The sequence below is a fragment of the Brassica napus genome, chromosome C4 (genome assembly GCF_020379485.1).
Source record: "Brassica napus cultivar Da-Ae chromosome C4, Da-Ae, whole genome shotgun sequence".
NCBI lineage: Eukaryota > Viridiplantae > Streptophyta > Magnoliopsida > Brassicales > Brassicaceae > Brassica > Brassica napus.
Window position 1 is genome coordinate 59546284 of NC_063447.1, and position 16333 is coordinate 59562616.

Sequence of the window (16333 nt, forward strand, 5' to 3'; positions counted from 1 at the left end):
TTTGTATTTATAAAATCGATTTTTGTATATAAAATCGATTTTTGTATTTTACAAAACGATTTTTCTATATAAATTCGATTTTTTGGATTTTACAAAAAAAAAATTCTATATAAATTCGATTTTTTGGATTTTACAAAACATTTTAATTATTAAACAATTTTTATTTATTAAAACTATTTTTTGTTTATTATAGTTATTTTTATATATTTATTAAAAAAATTTAATATATATAAATCTTTTTCTGTGATTAAATTATTTGAGATTTTTTTTTAATAAAAAAAATTAATTTATATATTTCTGTATTTATTAAATATATTTTTTTAATTTACAGGTCTCATGATGATCAGACCCGGCCTCGACAGCGTCGTGGTCGTGGTGGTACGGGGAGCCAGTCTCGGGATTCCAGCCATTTTCAGGATTCTCCTTCCTCTGCTGCACCCGCTCATGCTCCTCTCGCTCCCGCTGCTGCATCCGCTCATGTTCCTCCGGGTCCTCCGGGAGTGATGAGGGTTGCGGAGTTGGTTCAACAGCCCGGTCGTGACCATCTTCCGTATCTCACTCCGTATCCACATGGACGGGGTCAAACATGATAATTAAACATTTTTTTTTCTTTAAATTTGGATTCATTATTAACCATTTGTTCTTTTAATAAGGTTCAACCGATCCGGGAACGGGATCAGCGCATGGATCAACCGTATGATGTACTCGGCCCTCGACAGTGGACATCCGACTTTCACTCACTTCCCAACCGACAAGCAGGTTCTGTGGTTTCGTCAGTTTGCGGTAAGTATTCTAATTTTTTACTTATATTTTTAATCTTTAATATAAATTTTCTACTAATTGTGTTTTTTTTTCAGCAAGAGTTCAACTGGAATTCCGATGAGACGCTCTTTATCTATCACCACTTCGTCCATAAAGTAATGGACAACTATGGGAAGCAGATCCACGAGTGGAAGAAGAAGTGGGAAATCAATAAGGTTCGATTTAATTTATTAAACAATTTTTTAATTTATTAAACTATTTTTTAATTTATTAAACTTTTTCTTTTTTTTTTAATTAAAAGGTCCCAAAGTCGATGAACGACACGGTCTGGAAGGAGTTGTGTGCGCATTGGGATAAGGAGGAGACGAAAGAAACTTCTTCCACCAACTCCACCAACCGCAGGAGCGACCGTAAAGGGAAGGGCATCTACAAGCATAACTTGGGTGCTCAATCTATTGCCACTCTCGGAGATCGCATGGTAAGTTCAACCGCTTTTTCTTCAATTATTTGAGTTTCAGAATTTAAATTTATTGTGCATTTCTTCTAATTTCTAATGTTTCTTTAATTTTATGTTTTTTTTCAAGGCGGAAGAAAATGATGGCGAGCCGGTCGATGATCTCGCCCTAATGAGGAGGGCGTATACCAACAAGAAGACCGGCCAGATTGATGACGGTCTTGTGAGGGACGTGGTCGACCTGGTCCAAACTCAGGTGGTAGACGAAGTGTCTCAGCTTCAAACCGAGGATGACGCTTCGACGGCTTCGACCAACTTGTCCCGGTTTCGAATCAACGAAATCGTTGAATCCGTAAGTTCTTTTTTTTTTAAGTTCAATTCATTTATTTCTTGGTTTAAATTTCTAAATTTGGCTTTTTTCTATTCAGTCGGTTCCAAAGAAGAAGGGACGTTTGTTCGGTTTGGGTCGTCGCACCCGGTCGGTTCCTCCTTCTTCTGCACCACCGCCCTTTGTTGATCCAGAAGTACTTACGGCTCAGTTGAAGGACAAAGATGATCGAATATCTTTGTTGGAGACCCAGATGGCGGCTCAACAGGCGGGCTATGAGGCACAGAGGAGGCTGAACCAGCAAATGATGGAGATGATGCAGAGGATGTACCCGAACGAGGTGTTCCCGGACGTGCCAGACCCGTAGTTTTTTTTTCCCCAATCTCGGAATGTTTTATTTTTATTTGTGAAACTTTGAATATTAATTAGTATGATTTCAATTTTACTTTTAATTTCATATTTTCGAATTTAAATTTCAGAAATTTTATTTTTTCAAAAAAATTAATATTTTTTACATTCCGAGGAAATTAATTATATTTTTCACTACATCGATCGATCCGTTTTTTTAAAAAAATATAGCGAGGGACATTTCCCTCGGAATTTTCCGAGGGACAACTCCCTCGGAAAATTCCGAGGAACGGATCCCTCGGAATATACCGAGGGAATAGTTCCTCGGAATAAACCGAGGAAAAAGTCCGTCGGTATACTCCTATCGATCGATGTATATATGTCCAAACACGCATCGATCGATGAACTTCCGAGGAATTATCCCGACGAAGTTCTACCTCGGTATATTCCGAGGACTTTTCCGACAAACAAGGGATCCTCGGAATTTCCTCGGAAATTTATTTCCTCGGAATTACGTCGGAAAATTCCGAGGGATTTCAGAGGAAAAAAGAAATTCCGAGGAATTATTTCCGACGACGTGTTTCGTCGGAATTGCGTCGGAATAACGATATTCCGACGAAATTCCGACGATTTTTTCCCTCAGAATCCTTGATGTTTTCTTGTAGTGCCTGTGCTATGTTGGTGATGATAATAATTTAAATTTCGAAATTTCCTGCTAAAGGAAGTGTTTCAAAAACGTTTAGAAAGAAAGAAAGTGGTGCGAGAGAGATGAGAGGGGTGGTACAGAACATTTACCACAATTCTTACACCTTATCATTCTTAGTGCTAGTCTTCATTCTGTTTCGTCCGGCCCGCTCGATGGACATCAGCACGTTGTCGTCATCAGAGTCTCTGACAATCTCAAGCAACAGAACACTTGTATCTCCCGGTGGAGTCTTCGAGCTTGGTTTTTTCAAACCCTCGGCACGTTCGCGTTGGTATCTCGGAATATGGTATAAGAAAGTCACAGAGAAAACCTACGGATGGGTCGCCAACAGAGACAACCCACTTCTTACTTCCACTGGAACGCTCGAAATCTCTCGCAACAATCTCGTCCTGATAGGTCAGTCGAATAAAACTGTTTGGTCGACGAGTCTTCCTATCGGCGATGCGCCGGTGATAGCCGAGCTTCTCTCCAATGGAAACTTCGTCCTGAGACACGACGACCCAAGTAAATTATTGTGGCAGAGTTTCGATTTTCCGACAGATACTTTACTTCCGGAGATGAAACTAGGTTACGACCTCAAAACAAGGCGCAACAGGTTCCTTACAGAATGGAGAGCTCAGGATGATCCGACGAGCGGGAATTTCACGTTCAAACTCGACATTCAAAGGGGATTGCCAGAGTTTTTAATCATGTATCAAGATTTGATATTGCAAAGGAGCGGTCCCTGGGATGGAATCGAGTTTAGTGGCATACCAGAGATGCAAAGATCGGATTACATGGTTTATAATTATACGGAGAACAGCGAGGAGGTCTCGTACCGTTTCCGAATGACCAGCAGTAGCATCTACTCGAGATTGATAATGAGAGACCAGATACTCATGCGATTCACGTGGAGCCCGCCATCATGGGCATGGGAGCGGTCCCTGCATTTTATACTCCAGGGAATCTGCGATGTTTACTCTGTATGTGGTGGGCCAAACACTTACTGTGACCTAAACACGTCACCTCACTGTAACTGTATCAGAGGCTTCCTACCACGAAACGCCACTGAATGGGCCGAGCGGGGTGAGAGGATAGGCATTTAGGAAGACGCAGCTTAACTGTGAAGAATATCATGGGTTTTTGCAGCTTAACAACACCAAGTTGCCGGATACTAAGACGGCGTCTGTGGATTCGATGTGAAGATAGGTGTCTTAGCGATTGTAACTGTACCTCGTTTGCGTTTGGAAATGATGGACTGGGTTGTGTGACTTGGACCGGAGACCTCTTTGATATACGGACTTACCTCCAAGGCGGCCTTGTTCTTTATATTAAAGTGCCTGCTGCTGATGATCTAGGTGAATCTTAACATGCCGAGTTGGTCAGCTTAATTGGCTTTTTCAAACCTTTTTTTGACACGAATATCCTTGCAGATTTTTCCTCGGGTGAGAAGAGAGACGGAATCATAGGTTGGAGTATCGGTGGGGTCAGCCTTATGCTTATTCTGATTGTTATCGTCTTCTGCTTTTGGAAGAGGAGACAGAAGCAAGCAAAAGCAGATGCTGCAGCAACTATTATTGGTAAATAAATGCGTTTTTGTTTTTCTGTATACTCGTTTTCTTTCTTCTGATCCCTTTTTTTTTGTGTTCCAATAGTGGGAAACCAAGTTCTAATGAACGAGGTGGTGTTACCAAGACGGAAGATAAATTTGTCTGGAGAGGACGAAATAGAAGATTTGGAACTTCCATTGATGGAGTTTGATGTTGTTGTCGCAGCCACGGAACATTTCTCCGATTCTAACAAAGTTGGAAAAGGTGGTTTTGGTGTTGTCTACAAGGTATAAATAATGAATATGATCTATAACCAAAACATTTTGCAATATAAGTAAACACAATTTTTTCAAAAAAAGAGGAAGAAAGAAACCGATTTATATTCACGAAATACTACAATAATATAAATGTATATAAAACTAGGACCTACAAAATGTCGGTACTTTAGATAAAAATATGTAGAATTAATTTAAAAATAAATAAATATAAACGAGAAAAAAAAACTGATTATCAAATAAGAAGTCAATAAGAGATAAATTAGGTTAATTTAAATATAAACAAGTTTATACAAAGAAAATGTTAATTTTGTTTAAAAAAATAGTTAACTTGGATTAGTTTTGTGGATAAATTTAAAAGAAAGTTAACACATCTTATTATATAAAGCTTGGTTTTTCAAAGTTGCTAATTAACATGATTGCGACATGTGTCAATTAATTTATTAAGAATGTGACATGTGTCAAAAATATGTTACAATTCTCTTTTATTAGGATTTAAAAAGATGTAGAAAAAAAAATTATTATTACATTTTTTTGGATATTAGAAAAAGAAAATTATTACAAAAATATAGTTTATTATTCTTTTTAGGAGTTAAGAAAATAAAAATTACTATTACATAGCCTTTTACAATTATATTTGAATGGCTCTTTTTATAATATTTTAAAAATATTTGATAGTAAATTTAATTTTTGAAAATTCTATAAAAAAAGAATAATTGTAAAAAGCTATTTGAAAGTATTTTTTTCTTTTTAAATATTTTGTATATTTTCATCTTTAAAGATACTAAAGAAAGATATTATAAGATAAAATATTAAGTTTTTTAAAAAAATTTTAAATAAAAACGAATTATAAAAACTTACAAGTACAAGAAATTATTTAATAAAAATCAAATAGAAAAAATAACTATAAAATAAGTGATATTCCTTTTTTTAAAACTTAAGTAAAAAAATGTAAAAGTACTCTTATTATTTTCATATAAATAACTAACTTTCCTTTTTAACCGATAAATGTATGCTACAAAAATATAAACCAAAATAAATATTATTTTCACATCTATATTTAGGTTTAAAGTTCCTCATATTATTTTCACAAAAAATAGTATTGACAATAAAAATATTATCTGAGTATTTTCTTTTAATTTCTCTAAACAACTCAATTTTTTTTATCATCATTTTTACATGTTATGACGCTAACACAAGTTTTTTTTTATTATTATGTTTTTATCGTACATACGTATGTGTAAATATGAGAAATATATGTTTGTATGTATAAGACAAAATATAATTAACTAAAAATAAGTTGTATAAAACTCTTAAAAAACAAGAACAAATTATAGTTGGAATTTTCCTTTTTAAAAAAATTTAAAGTAACTCATTTCTTATAAATAACTAACTTTTATTTTTAATAGATAATTTGTGTTTAAAATTATAAACCAAAAATAACTTCAAATATTTTACCCGATATGATTGTAATATTTGTACAAAAAAAACATTGTGTATGTATTAATAAAATTCTATCATTATGTGAAAATAATTTTTTTTCCTAAAATCCTAAATAAAAGAAATTTGAAAAATAATTTTTTCCTCTTTTAATCTTAACCAAATAAGATTTTTTTTCCTTTTAAATCCTGACCAAATAGAATTGTAAAATTAATTTTTACTTTTTAAATTTAATGATAAATATGATACTGAAATATCTAATTAAAATATTAGTGATATTTAGAAAACGAATTTTGAAAATAATATGATACTGAAAATATTTAATTTAAAATATTAGTGATATTGAGAAAACGAGTTTTGAAAATAGCAACTTTTAAAAATAGTTAATATTTGCTGGAAATAATTATTTGATAGTATTTTTATTTTCTAAATCCTAGAAAAAAATAATTATAACAGATTATGTAGTTTTAATTTTCTTTTCTAACACCCTAAAACTGTAAAAAATATATTTGATAGTTCTTTTCCTTTAAAAAGAAAATTCTAAACAAAAGAGATTTGTATCTTATTTTTTAATTCCTAACCATAAGAGAATTGTAAGAAGTTATTTGATAGTATAGAAAATTTGATGATGAACATGATACTAAAAATTATTTAATTAAAAATGAAGTGTAAAAATAGTATTGATATGAACCGTAAAAATCATAATTTAAAATTATTTAATAATAACTAGAAATAATTATTTGATAGCAATAAGATTTTTCTGAAATTCAAAACATAAGATAATTGTAAAAGTTTATATGATAGTACTTTTCCTTTTCTATAATCCTAAAAAAATATAAAAAAGTATTTGATAGTTTTTCTTTTTTTAATTTTAAATAAAAACAAGATTTAGAAAATATTTTTTTTCCTTTTTAAAAAATCCTAACAAAAGTAAACATACCTACTTAATAGTATTTAAAAAATAATAATTTGATAACGAGTATGATGTTAAAGCTATTAAATTTAAAAAAAAATCAAAACTTAGGATGTTGTCGTGATTGGTATTTATGTGTTTGGTTATACGAAAATCAAACACATGTTTGATATGCATTAGTTCATAATTCATTTAAATTAAAATGTAATTATGAAAATATATCATTAATAAATAATGAATCAAGAAAATTATTTAACATCAGATAAGTTTAATAAAACATTAAATTAGTACATAAGAAAGTGTATAATGTTGTCATTGCTTCTTGGCATTATTTAACTTCTAAATTCCTTTTTATTTCATTATAATTATTATTTTGGGTTGGATCCGGTTTAAATTTCTACGTTTGGATGTTTTTTCTAACTCTAACAAATATTAACTGAAACTTATGTGTGTAAACGAGTTCTTAACTATAAAATAAATTTCACATAACATATGAAAAAACAATTTAAAAAAAAATTAATTTTTTAATATTTTTTATTAAATTAAAATATCAAATAAAGCCCGTTGCAACACACGGGTCCAAATCTAGTTATAAAATAAAATAAAAAGTACTCTTAAATACGCTCCTACGTTTTATTTGAAATCAATAGCCTAACTAGAACAGTTTCTTCTTTGCTCTGTTGGTTTTGTATAAGTGATAATTTAAATATGTCACCTGCAGGGAAGGTTAAGTGACGGGCAAGAAATTGCGGTGAAGAGACTATCGGAAATGTCAGCTCAAGGTACCGATGAGTTCATGAACGAAGTTAGGCTAATAGCAAGGCTTCAGCATGTCAACCTTGTGAGACTTCTTGGCTGTTGCGTTTACGCGGGCGAAAAAATATTAATATACGAGTACTTGGAGAATCTAAGCCTCGATTCTCATATCTTTGGTTAGTGTCACGACTTATAGTTTATACCGTTGATGTCTTTCGGAAATATGTTAATGTTTGTGAACGAAGTGCAGATAAAACCAGAAGCTGTATGTTAAATTGGCAAATGAGATTTGATATCATCAATGGTATTGCCCGAGGGCTTCTGTATCTTCACCAAGACTCACGGTTTAGAATCATCCATAGGGATTTGAAAGCAAGCAATGTCTTGCTTGACAAAGATATGGTTCCAAAAATTTCAGACTTCGGAATGGCTAGGATCTTTGGACGGGATGAGACGGAAGCTAACACGAGGAAGGTGGTCGGAACTTAGTAAGCACTTAAAAGCATCATATATAGTACATATATATATATTTTTGAAACAAAAGAGCTACCTGATAGCTTTTTATATATAATTGTTATGCAGTGGCTACATGTCTCCAGAATATGCGATGAACGGGACATTCTCGATGAAGTCAGATGTGTTCAGTTTTGGGGTCTTGCTTCTTGAAATTATAAGTGGCAAGAGGAATAAAGGCTTCTGCCACTCGGATGGTAATCTTAATCTTCTGGGATATGTACGTAAGCTTTTGAAACACCACTCGTCTTATTCGATTTTCTGACCCCATATTAATAAGAAAATTAAGATCCGAACGAACCAGGTGTGGAGGCAATGGAATGAAAATCAACGTCTGGGGATACTAGACACGGCCGTAGATTCTTCATCACCAACGTTCAGGCCACGTGAAATCTTAAGATGCTTACAAATTGGCCTCTTGTGTGTTCAAGAACATGTAGAGGATAGACCAATGATGTCGTCAGTAGTTTTGATGCTCGGAAGTGAAGCAGTATTTATACCTCAACCTAAACGGCCAGGTTACTGTGTAGCCAGCGGAAGTTCTCATGATACTCAGAGTGAAGATGAAGCTTGCACAGTTAACAAAATCACCATGTCAATCATTGACGCTCGGTGATGTGATGATAATATTTCATTCAGCAACCAGATGAAGGGCCTCTACCTAAATAATATATTCCCTCCCATTTTTAATATAGGTCGTTTTAGAACTATGCACATAGATTAAGAAAATCATTAATTTTTTATATTTTCTAAACAAAAACATCTTTAATTATTTATCTAACCACAAATCAACCAATAATAAAATAAAAGGTATATTATCATTGGTCGTATAATATTAAGTGTTAATAAATTTTACATAAAATACCGAAAACGTCATATAATTTGAAACATAAAAGTTTTTCTAAAACGACTTATATTAAAAAACGGAGAGAGTATTCTTTTGCAAGGGCAAGAGCTAGGAAACCCCAAACATTATTCCCATAAATAAAAACAGTAAGAGAGGCATAAAGAGCTTATGTTTAGTTGATGATTGGATCGATAATGACGATTTGCATATATATATTATTTCTTAATGTTTTGTCTGGGATTCCACGCTTTTAGAAATTAAATATAATTAATATTTGTAGGTGTATGATAAAACATACCGTGGTGAAGGTTGTGCTTTATGATACTGCAAAGTCGCCTCCAACATTGACTCTGCCATTACTGCCCTCTCCTCCATCTCAGCAAGCCCAGCAACAGCTTCCTCATATTTGTCCTAACACCATTGTTGTTGGGTTATCAGACTTGAGCAAAAATGGAATACTAGTCAAAGCCATTTTACCTGAAGCACTTGGGCAGCATGTCTCTGCGCTGCTGCATCCTGCTCAGCAGCTCTCCGTGCACCTTCCGTTACCTTATGTTCTTGCTCCATCCCCATCAACACCTTCATTATTATTCTCTCAAGTGGTCAGCATCATACATTGAATTTGCGCTAGCTAGAAGAGAGCACATATTAATCTGAAATGCAAACCTGTATCATAGCAGCTTCTTGATCCTTCTTATCAGAAACAAGCTTTCGAAGCTCTCTCACCCCTTGCTCTAACTGCTCAATCTACCCCCCAAACCAAAAAATACAAGGAGCAAGCATTGTCCTTATTCATGACAGCATAGTTTTTAAATAAATAAATAAATAAAAAATGAGAGAATACCTTAGCATTCAGGTGACGCCGATTGTCTTGTTTGACCATCTCCATGAGAGCAACCTCCAACTCTTCAGCTCTACCATTACATATGAAGTGATCAGAGGAATAATGAGGAGATAAATATAAAAGTTCAGGCGTGATTTGAATCTCCAAAGTCATATACTAACCTTAGTAAAGCAGATCGTTTCTCCTCAACCAAATTGCAGAGTTCACCCTTCAACCGAAGAACCTAGAGAAGTTGTTGAAACTCTTTCAAGTGAAAAACATTAAAAGGTGGGAGAAATGTTATCATTAATTATAAGTTAAACATAAAGAATGACACAAAGTTACCTGTCCTTGAAGGTCTTGAAAATAATCAATCTCTCCATCCCCAGTCAGACAAATCAAGACATCGTCTGCGTTACTGCTGGATCCTGATTCAGAACGAGACAGCGAGGCTTTGCTGAAATTTAACAAAACTGATTTTGGATCTTGCTTAGAATTATATAATTTGCTTGCGAGGAGGTCTTTCGAATCCCTCCAAGCTTGAAGCCCCTTTAATCTTTCCTCAAATGCAGCCATCACAGCTGGCCTGTGCTTGCTTCTTAACTCCTGCAACCTACATTCGTTTACATCTTGGTAACCCATGCAAGCAGTGAAGACGAGCTGACTGCTATCAAACGTTGAGCCAGTCATTGATTGAAGCAGAGTAATCGCATCTCCAGCGTCCTTGGTTGTAATTAGTGTAGGACCTGTGTTTACTGGTTATGTTTAGTAAGTCACATAAGACTTAAATCACATTTATGGACACTGACTGAGGTTTAACCGAGTACCATAAAACTCCATCAATGCAAGTGCTGTTCTGAAAAGCATTACACGGTTTCCTTCAAACAGAAGCACATCCCACACTCTGAGAACTGTTAAAACAAACAAAATCTTTCATAATGATCAATAAAAAATCTGGCAAGATCAAGGTTTGGAACCTGACCACTTTCCCATGGAAGCATATTGATGAAGATGGAAAGAAACCATGGCGCTGTAACACAAGCCACCTGCACTCCAAGATAATCTAGATGTTGAACTGCAAATTTAAGTATATAACAAAGAGCATTAGCAACCAACCTGCGACCATCTTTGGTATAAGATGAAAACAAGACAATGAAGAAACTTAACCCATTTTAGGAAATCTCTCTCGAACCAACTCCTCCAGAACTCGTTGGTCAACCTAAAATAAGAAAGAATCTAGGAACAATGAACAACCCAAAGATAAGACAGCATTGTGCAAAAAAACATTCAGCTAGTATTCTTACCTGTGACTCGATCATCTCTTCAGAGTAATAATGATTGAAGTAGTCATCAATGATTCCTATCAGCGACCTCAACATTAAAAGTAATGCTTAGTTAGCTTACACTTCACACAGTATTAATAGTCGCAGAGTAGTTTCTGAACATACCAAAAAGCATTCTCTTCGGGCATCAGAAGTAATAAAAGTCCAGCAAAGAAATTCATAGCCTGCACATGTTTTTTTTTTTTTAATTTCAAGACAATACATTACAGGTAGATGATCATTTTGTAAGCATGTCACCAAACTTAGAATATACATACCTGACAGTATCCAACAGAGGGATTATGCCTAGCATAAGCAGTTAGCAATCTCCTCAGAGCATTTCTCCCATCATCATCTAGGGCAGGATGCCCTGGAAATGTCCGAGGTAAATCCTGTACTTGAAACAAACAACCACTTGAGAAAAAAGAACCAACACCAACAGGAGTCCACAAGAGGATAATATAGTTGCTAACCTTCTCTATCTGTCCTTTCCATTTCTCCACAGCAGCGAGTGGGTCTGCACTTGAACTTTTCTCATCCTGCAGCTCTATGTCCTTTCCTAGACCATCAGCAGCTAGCAGACTTTGGTAATAGTTCTCGACCCGGCGTTTCTTAACTCCCGCAAATGCTTGCCAGAGCTGGAAATTTTGTATACACACTTTGTTGAGCATGAAATAATTAAATATCATGACAAGAGTGCAGAATGAAAAAAGAAAGTATTACCTCACCCCTCAGAGCCATAGGAGCACCACCGCGAACAAGTACTTGGAGTTCTTCTTTCCAAGGGAATGCAGATACTTGGGACTTTGCATCAGCAGCAGGCATGCTGGAGGAGACACATGTGCTATCTGAAGAATCATCCTGAACTGGATTCGATCTTTGAGCTCCTCGCTCGCCATTTGAAGAATGGTCTTTCTTTTTTACACGAGCACTCATCAAGCCCTCAATTGCTCGAAGAGATGGCCTGACCTCAGTCCATATCTGAGATCTCAGCACTTTCTTCTCATCTCCGGGAGTTAAATCAGGACCTGGTGACAGATATTTTTCTTCAGATGATCCATGATCTTCGAGGAAACTGTTCCACCTGTCCGACCTCTCCTCTTCTTCCTCCTGCGTTAGAGATTCAAGGTGAAACAAAATCAAGGAAAGACAAAGTGCTTCCACCAATTAAAAAAAAAAAAGAAACCAAAAATGACTTATCACTACTACTACATAGTGTGAGCCTTTAGACATCTCAAGCAATTTGAGATTACTAAAATTTAAGTTTTCTGATATCTTTCACAACTTATAATATGGGATCACCAAAATTTAAGACAAGGATAATGTATGAACTAAAACATGTGTAAGTAAGAAGGTATCTAGAGTAGAAAATTAAAAAAGACGTGGAGATACAAGAACCTGGTAGATTTTGACATGTTCTCGGTATCTTTGCACATGCTGAGGCCTCACAGAAAATCCATAAGCATCCCTGTTTAATAAAAACCCAATCAAAAATCAAACTAACATAAATTCAGACAAGAATCTCCGTTAGTTTTTTTGTTAGCTTTTATTACAACAATCCATTGAGACATTAAAAAGTTGATGGCTTTACTAAGGGATTACACCACAGAGATAACTAATCAAGGTCATCATCTAGGCAATGTAGTAGCTACGGAGAAGAAGAAGATACCTTTTGTGGTCGGATGCGGAGAGAGGATTCACGGCGTCTGTGATCATCGTTAATGAGACGGAGGACGAGATCTCTCCGGTGAGAGTTGAAAAAACGGTCGTGAGATCCGGTGGAGTAGTATTAGTAAGCTAGGCTACTTAACTTGCTTGATCATCATTACGCGATTGAAAGTTTGGAGATGAAGATGAAGTTACAGTGTGAAGACTCAGAGAGAGAGAGAGAGAGAGAGAGAGAGAGAGAGAGAAAAAGGCAAGATTTTTAATTGTTCCTATAGCCAAACAAAAATTATTTTCGAATTCACTAAGAAAATAATAAAATTAGTTTTTCTTTTCAAAACGAACTTTATATTTTTTATATAAAATATCTGTATTTTTGGGTGAAAATATAGGTTTTATCAATATTAATGTTTTGAAAACCGAACCGAAATATTTGATTGAACCGATTGAACCGTAACTCATTTATCTCGTCGGTTTCAAGTATTTCAAAAGTTAGATTTTTATAGTAAACCATCAAAACCAGTAAAACTCGTTAAAATCAATAGTCCGGTTCGCGAACTCTAGTTTTAAGAAATTCAAGTGAAAAATATTTTTTCCCTGAGATTTTAGTATAACAAATCATATTAATCTTTTGATAATTATCTAATATAAATTTTTATTATTATTTATATTAATCAGTTATAGAATTTTATATTAATATTTTTAATTAGCTAGAAAAAAATAGAAAACCTGGTTGAACCGGTTAGTGTCGGTCGAGTCAGTCTGATTTTCAAAACAGTGCATAGTTTTATCTATTTTAGCTTCTTCGATATTAACCTTTGAGCCAAAATTACTGAACCAAAAATCAAAAAGCTCAAATCCAGCCAATGCTCAGATCCAGCCTTGCTTCCTCACGCCGCGTTTTCGCTCCCCGTTACTCCTCCTCCTCCCATAAAGCTCTAACCTTTTTAGGGTTCAGCGATGTCGTCACCACCACCGCGTAACACCCTCTTTATTCCTCCTCTTCATCAGAGAAACACCCACCATCGCCCCCTACCCGATCAGCCCTCGTGGGTCAAGACGACGCAGTCACGGCGGGTCAGAACAGTTTCAGTGACGACAACTCTTCCTCCAAAGTTCTTACATTGCCCACCATCTTAACCATTTGTCGTGTAGCTGCCGTCCCGCTTCTAGTCGCAAGTAGGCCTCTCTACACTTCTAAAGTTGTAGTCTTTTCGGGATTGATTGTGTTTTTCATGTTAAAGTCTTCACCTTTTTGTTGTCTAGTTCTTTTGGGATTGTGTTTTTTCATGTTAAAGTTTTCACCTTTGTCTTGTTGTAAGCTCTTTTTGGGATTGTGTTTTCATGTTAAAGTGTTGACCTTTGTGTTGTTGTTGTTGCTTTTAGCGTTTTACGTTGATGGTTGGTGGTTGGTGGGGAGCAACTGCCACCACAAGCATCTTCGTTGCAGCAGCCGTTACTGACGGGCATGACGGCTATCTTGCACGCAAGGCACTTCTTTTTTTTTTTTTTTTTTTTTTGTCTCTGTGTTTAAGTTGCAATCTTGACGGTGTGCGTTTCAGATTAAGTTAGGTTCTGCGTTTGGAGCGTTTTTGGATCCTGTTGCAGATAAGGTCTTTTCTAATCACAAGCTTTGTTTTTAGTGGACGTGAGGTTTATTGTTAGATTCTGATTTATATCGTGTGTCTTCAGCTTATGGTCGCAGCTACACTCATCTTACTGTGTACAAAACCTATCGACGTTGCTGTGTTAGGACCACTCCCATGGTTACTAACGGTACCGTCTATTGCAATCATTGGTAGAGAGGTTAGAAAATTGGATTGTATTCTCTTTAATATTCTTTTGCAGAGAAAATTGATTGTTTTCTCCTTAATAGTAGTAAATGGCATATCCTTAACTGTATGATGCATTTGTCTTTATGTAGATTACAATGTCCGCAGTGAGAGAATGGGCTGCATCTCAAAATGGAAAGCTTTTAGAGGTAATGTTAGACCACCGGCATCTATCTCTAGTATTGTAGTATGTAAGAGCTTTTTTTGTGTGTTTGTTTGATGCTCACAGGCCGTTGCGGTTAACAACTTGGGAAAGTGGAAAACCACCACGCAGATGACAGCACTAACCATACTTCTCGCAAGCCGGGACAGCAGTGTTGGATGGCTCGTAGCTTCCGGTGCTGGGTTGGTTTATGTATCAGCAGGACTATCGGTTTAGTCTTTAGTCGTTTATGTGAGGAAGATATCGAAAGTACTACTGATGTAGGTTGTAATCTATCTATCTATCGGTTTTGTTTTGCTTTTAAACCTGCATTTGCATATACGCATTGTTGGAGAGTGTCTCAGTCATAGTCTGTACAAGGAGCACAAGATTTGAATATGCTGTTTGATTGAACAGCAGGTAGAAATGAAGCAGTTGTAGTAGTTTGAGAATATGTTAGCAGATTATTGTTTAATGAATAACTAGAGCTAGACCCGCCCGACCGGACGGGTGTTTTCTTTTGTTTACTTAATGTAATTAATTTTTTTTTTGCACCATTATATAAGCTAGAAAAATTATAATAAAATGATGACAAAAATTTTGCACATAATAAAAATATTTCTATTTCTGTAACATAATTTCTCTAATAGTTTTTGTTTTTTTTTTAAAAAAAAAGCAAACGTGCATTTGATTACACTATGACAACAATATTGAGTCATTTCATAAATATATGTGAGCTAAATTTTTGAAAAAAATTAAAAACCCAACTTAGATAAGGTAATTTAAGCTGAGCCATATTTGTATTGATCTAATTAATTTTTTTAAAATATCTGTTCAAATGGCCCAACTAATCCAAATCTTTTTTTTTACATGGAAAAGACCGTTTGTATTATGAAAAAAATAGAAAAGGAAATTTAAAAAAAAACATCCCGATCTCCATCTTTCTCTGTGAGAAAGGCGGTCACAATGGAGACAATCAGATTATGCCGAAATAAATGAAAAAAACATTTTGTTGATTCTGTTTTAACGTTAAAAGTCCATAATATAGGATAGACTAAGATTTTATTAGTGTTAGTTTGAATTTTGGGTGCCATCATATATTCAGTTTTCTTTAAATACTTAGTGGTTATGATTTGAAAAAAGAAATGATAAGATCTCGTGCTTGTTCTACAAGTGTAGGCGTAAAAAGGAAACAATTTTGTGCTTATCTACTTTATAATAGGCGTAAATGTTATTAGTTATAGGGAAATTATAATATACTGGATTCTAAATTGATGATTTTGTTTATGATATTTTGATTTGTACCAAATAAATAGGGAAATTTGCAGATTTGCTGGATTTTGTTGGTCGTTTTGAATTTAAATGTATTCTGTTTTTATTTGTTGTGAAATTGGATTTATAAACTAATTATAATTATATCTTTGTTTTTAGATTGAAATGTCTTTATGAATTGCATATATAAAATCATTAGACGTTAGATGGTGGTGAATTTTTTTTAAAAAATTAAATAATTTGTTTTCAAACAGACGTTATGATTGTGCTTATTTTTTTATATTGCAGGGGAACTATGGTGGTAAAGGAAAACATGGTGTAGTTGAATTAACAAAATCGATGTGATCGTTCAAAAAAAAAACAAAATCGATGTCTAAGGCTTTTCTTCGTTTTTTAATATAATGGT

At 34.6% G+C, this 16333-nt stretch overlaps 1 protein-coding gene and 2 pseudogenes across 6 annotated transcripts; 2 read left to right on the forward strand and 1 right to left on the reverse strand.

Moving 5' to 3' along the window:
- Nucleotides 1-2660: 2660 nt before the first annotated feature.
- On the forward strand, nt 2661-7692 carry LOC106447699 (annotated as a pseudogene).
- Nucleotides 7693-7781: 89 nt separating this feature from the next.
- Nucleotides 7782-12960, reverse strand: LOC106447700 (TBC1 domain family member 10B). Of its 6 annotated transcripts, XR_007322663.1 has the most exons (18): nt 12686-12959; nt 12415-12484; nt 11740-12126; nt 11490-11654; nt 11295-11408; nt 11143-11201; nt 10999-11065; nt 10862-10913; nt 10677-10769; nt 10522-10605; nt 10040-10449; nt 9877-9938; nt 9716-9785; nt 9538-9618; nt 9349-9450; nt 9170-9282; nt 8062-8593; nt 7782-7971 (listed from the first exon to the last, which is right to left on the reverse strand). XR_007322663.1 is itself a non-coding variant. In XM_022701493.2 (17 exons), exons 1-17 carry the CDS (start codon nt 12730-12732, stop codon nt 8485-8487), a joined length of 2043 nt encoding a protein of 680 aa, XP_022557214.1. In that variant the 5' UTR covers nt 12733-12960; the 3' UTR covers nt 7987-8484. The 6 variants fall into 6 exon arrangements, 5 of the variants coding, with proteins under 5 accessions (XP_022557214.1, XP_022557213.1, XP_013745139.1 ...); XM_022701493.2 differs by lacking the exon at nt 7782-7971 and having other exon boundaries at nt 7987-8593; nt 10040-10440; nt 10522-10572; nt 12686-12960; XM_022701492.2 differs by lacking the exon at nt 7782-7971 and having other exon boundaries at nt 7987-8593; nt 10522-10572; nt 12686-12960.
- A 716-nt stretch (nt 12961-13676) lies between these two features.
- On the forward strand, nt 13677-15182 carry LOC106450371 (annotated as a pseudogene).
- The last annotated feature ends 1151 nt before the right edge of the window (nt 15183-16333 follow it).

Bases quoted from the DNA above. Each gene is read 5' to 3' on its own strand.
- LOC106447700 (XM_013889685.3), bottom strand. From the start codon at position 12,732: ATGATCACAGACGCCGTGAATCCTCTCTCCGCATCCGACCACAAAAG. The intron at 10,606-10,676 runs GTCAGGTTCCAA...TTGTTTTAACAG, and splicing joins TATGCTTCCATGGGAAAGTG to TTCTCAGAGTGTGGGATGTG. The intron at 9,939-10,039 runs GTAACTTTGTGT...CAACTTCTCTAG, and splicing joins TTCAAGACCTTCAAGGACAG to GTTCTTCGGTTGAAGGGTGA.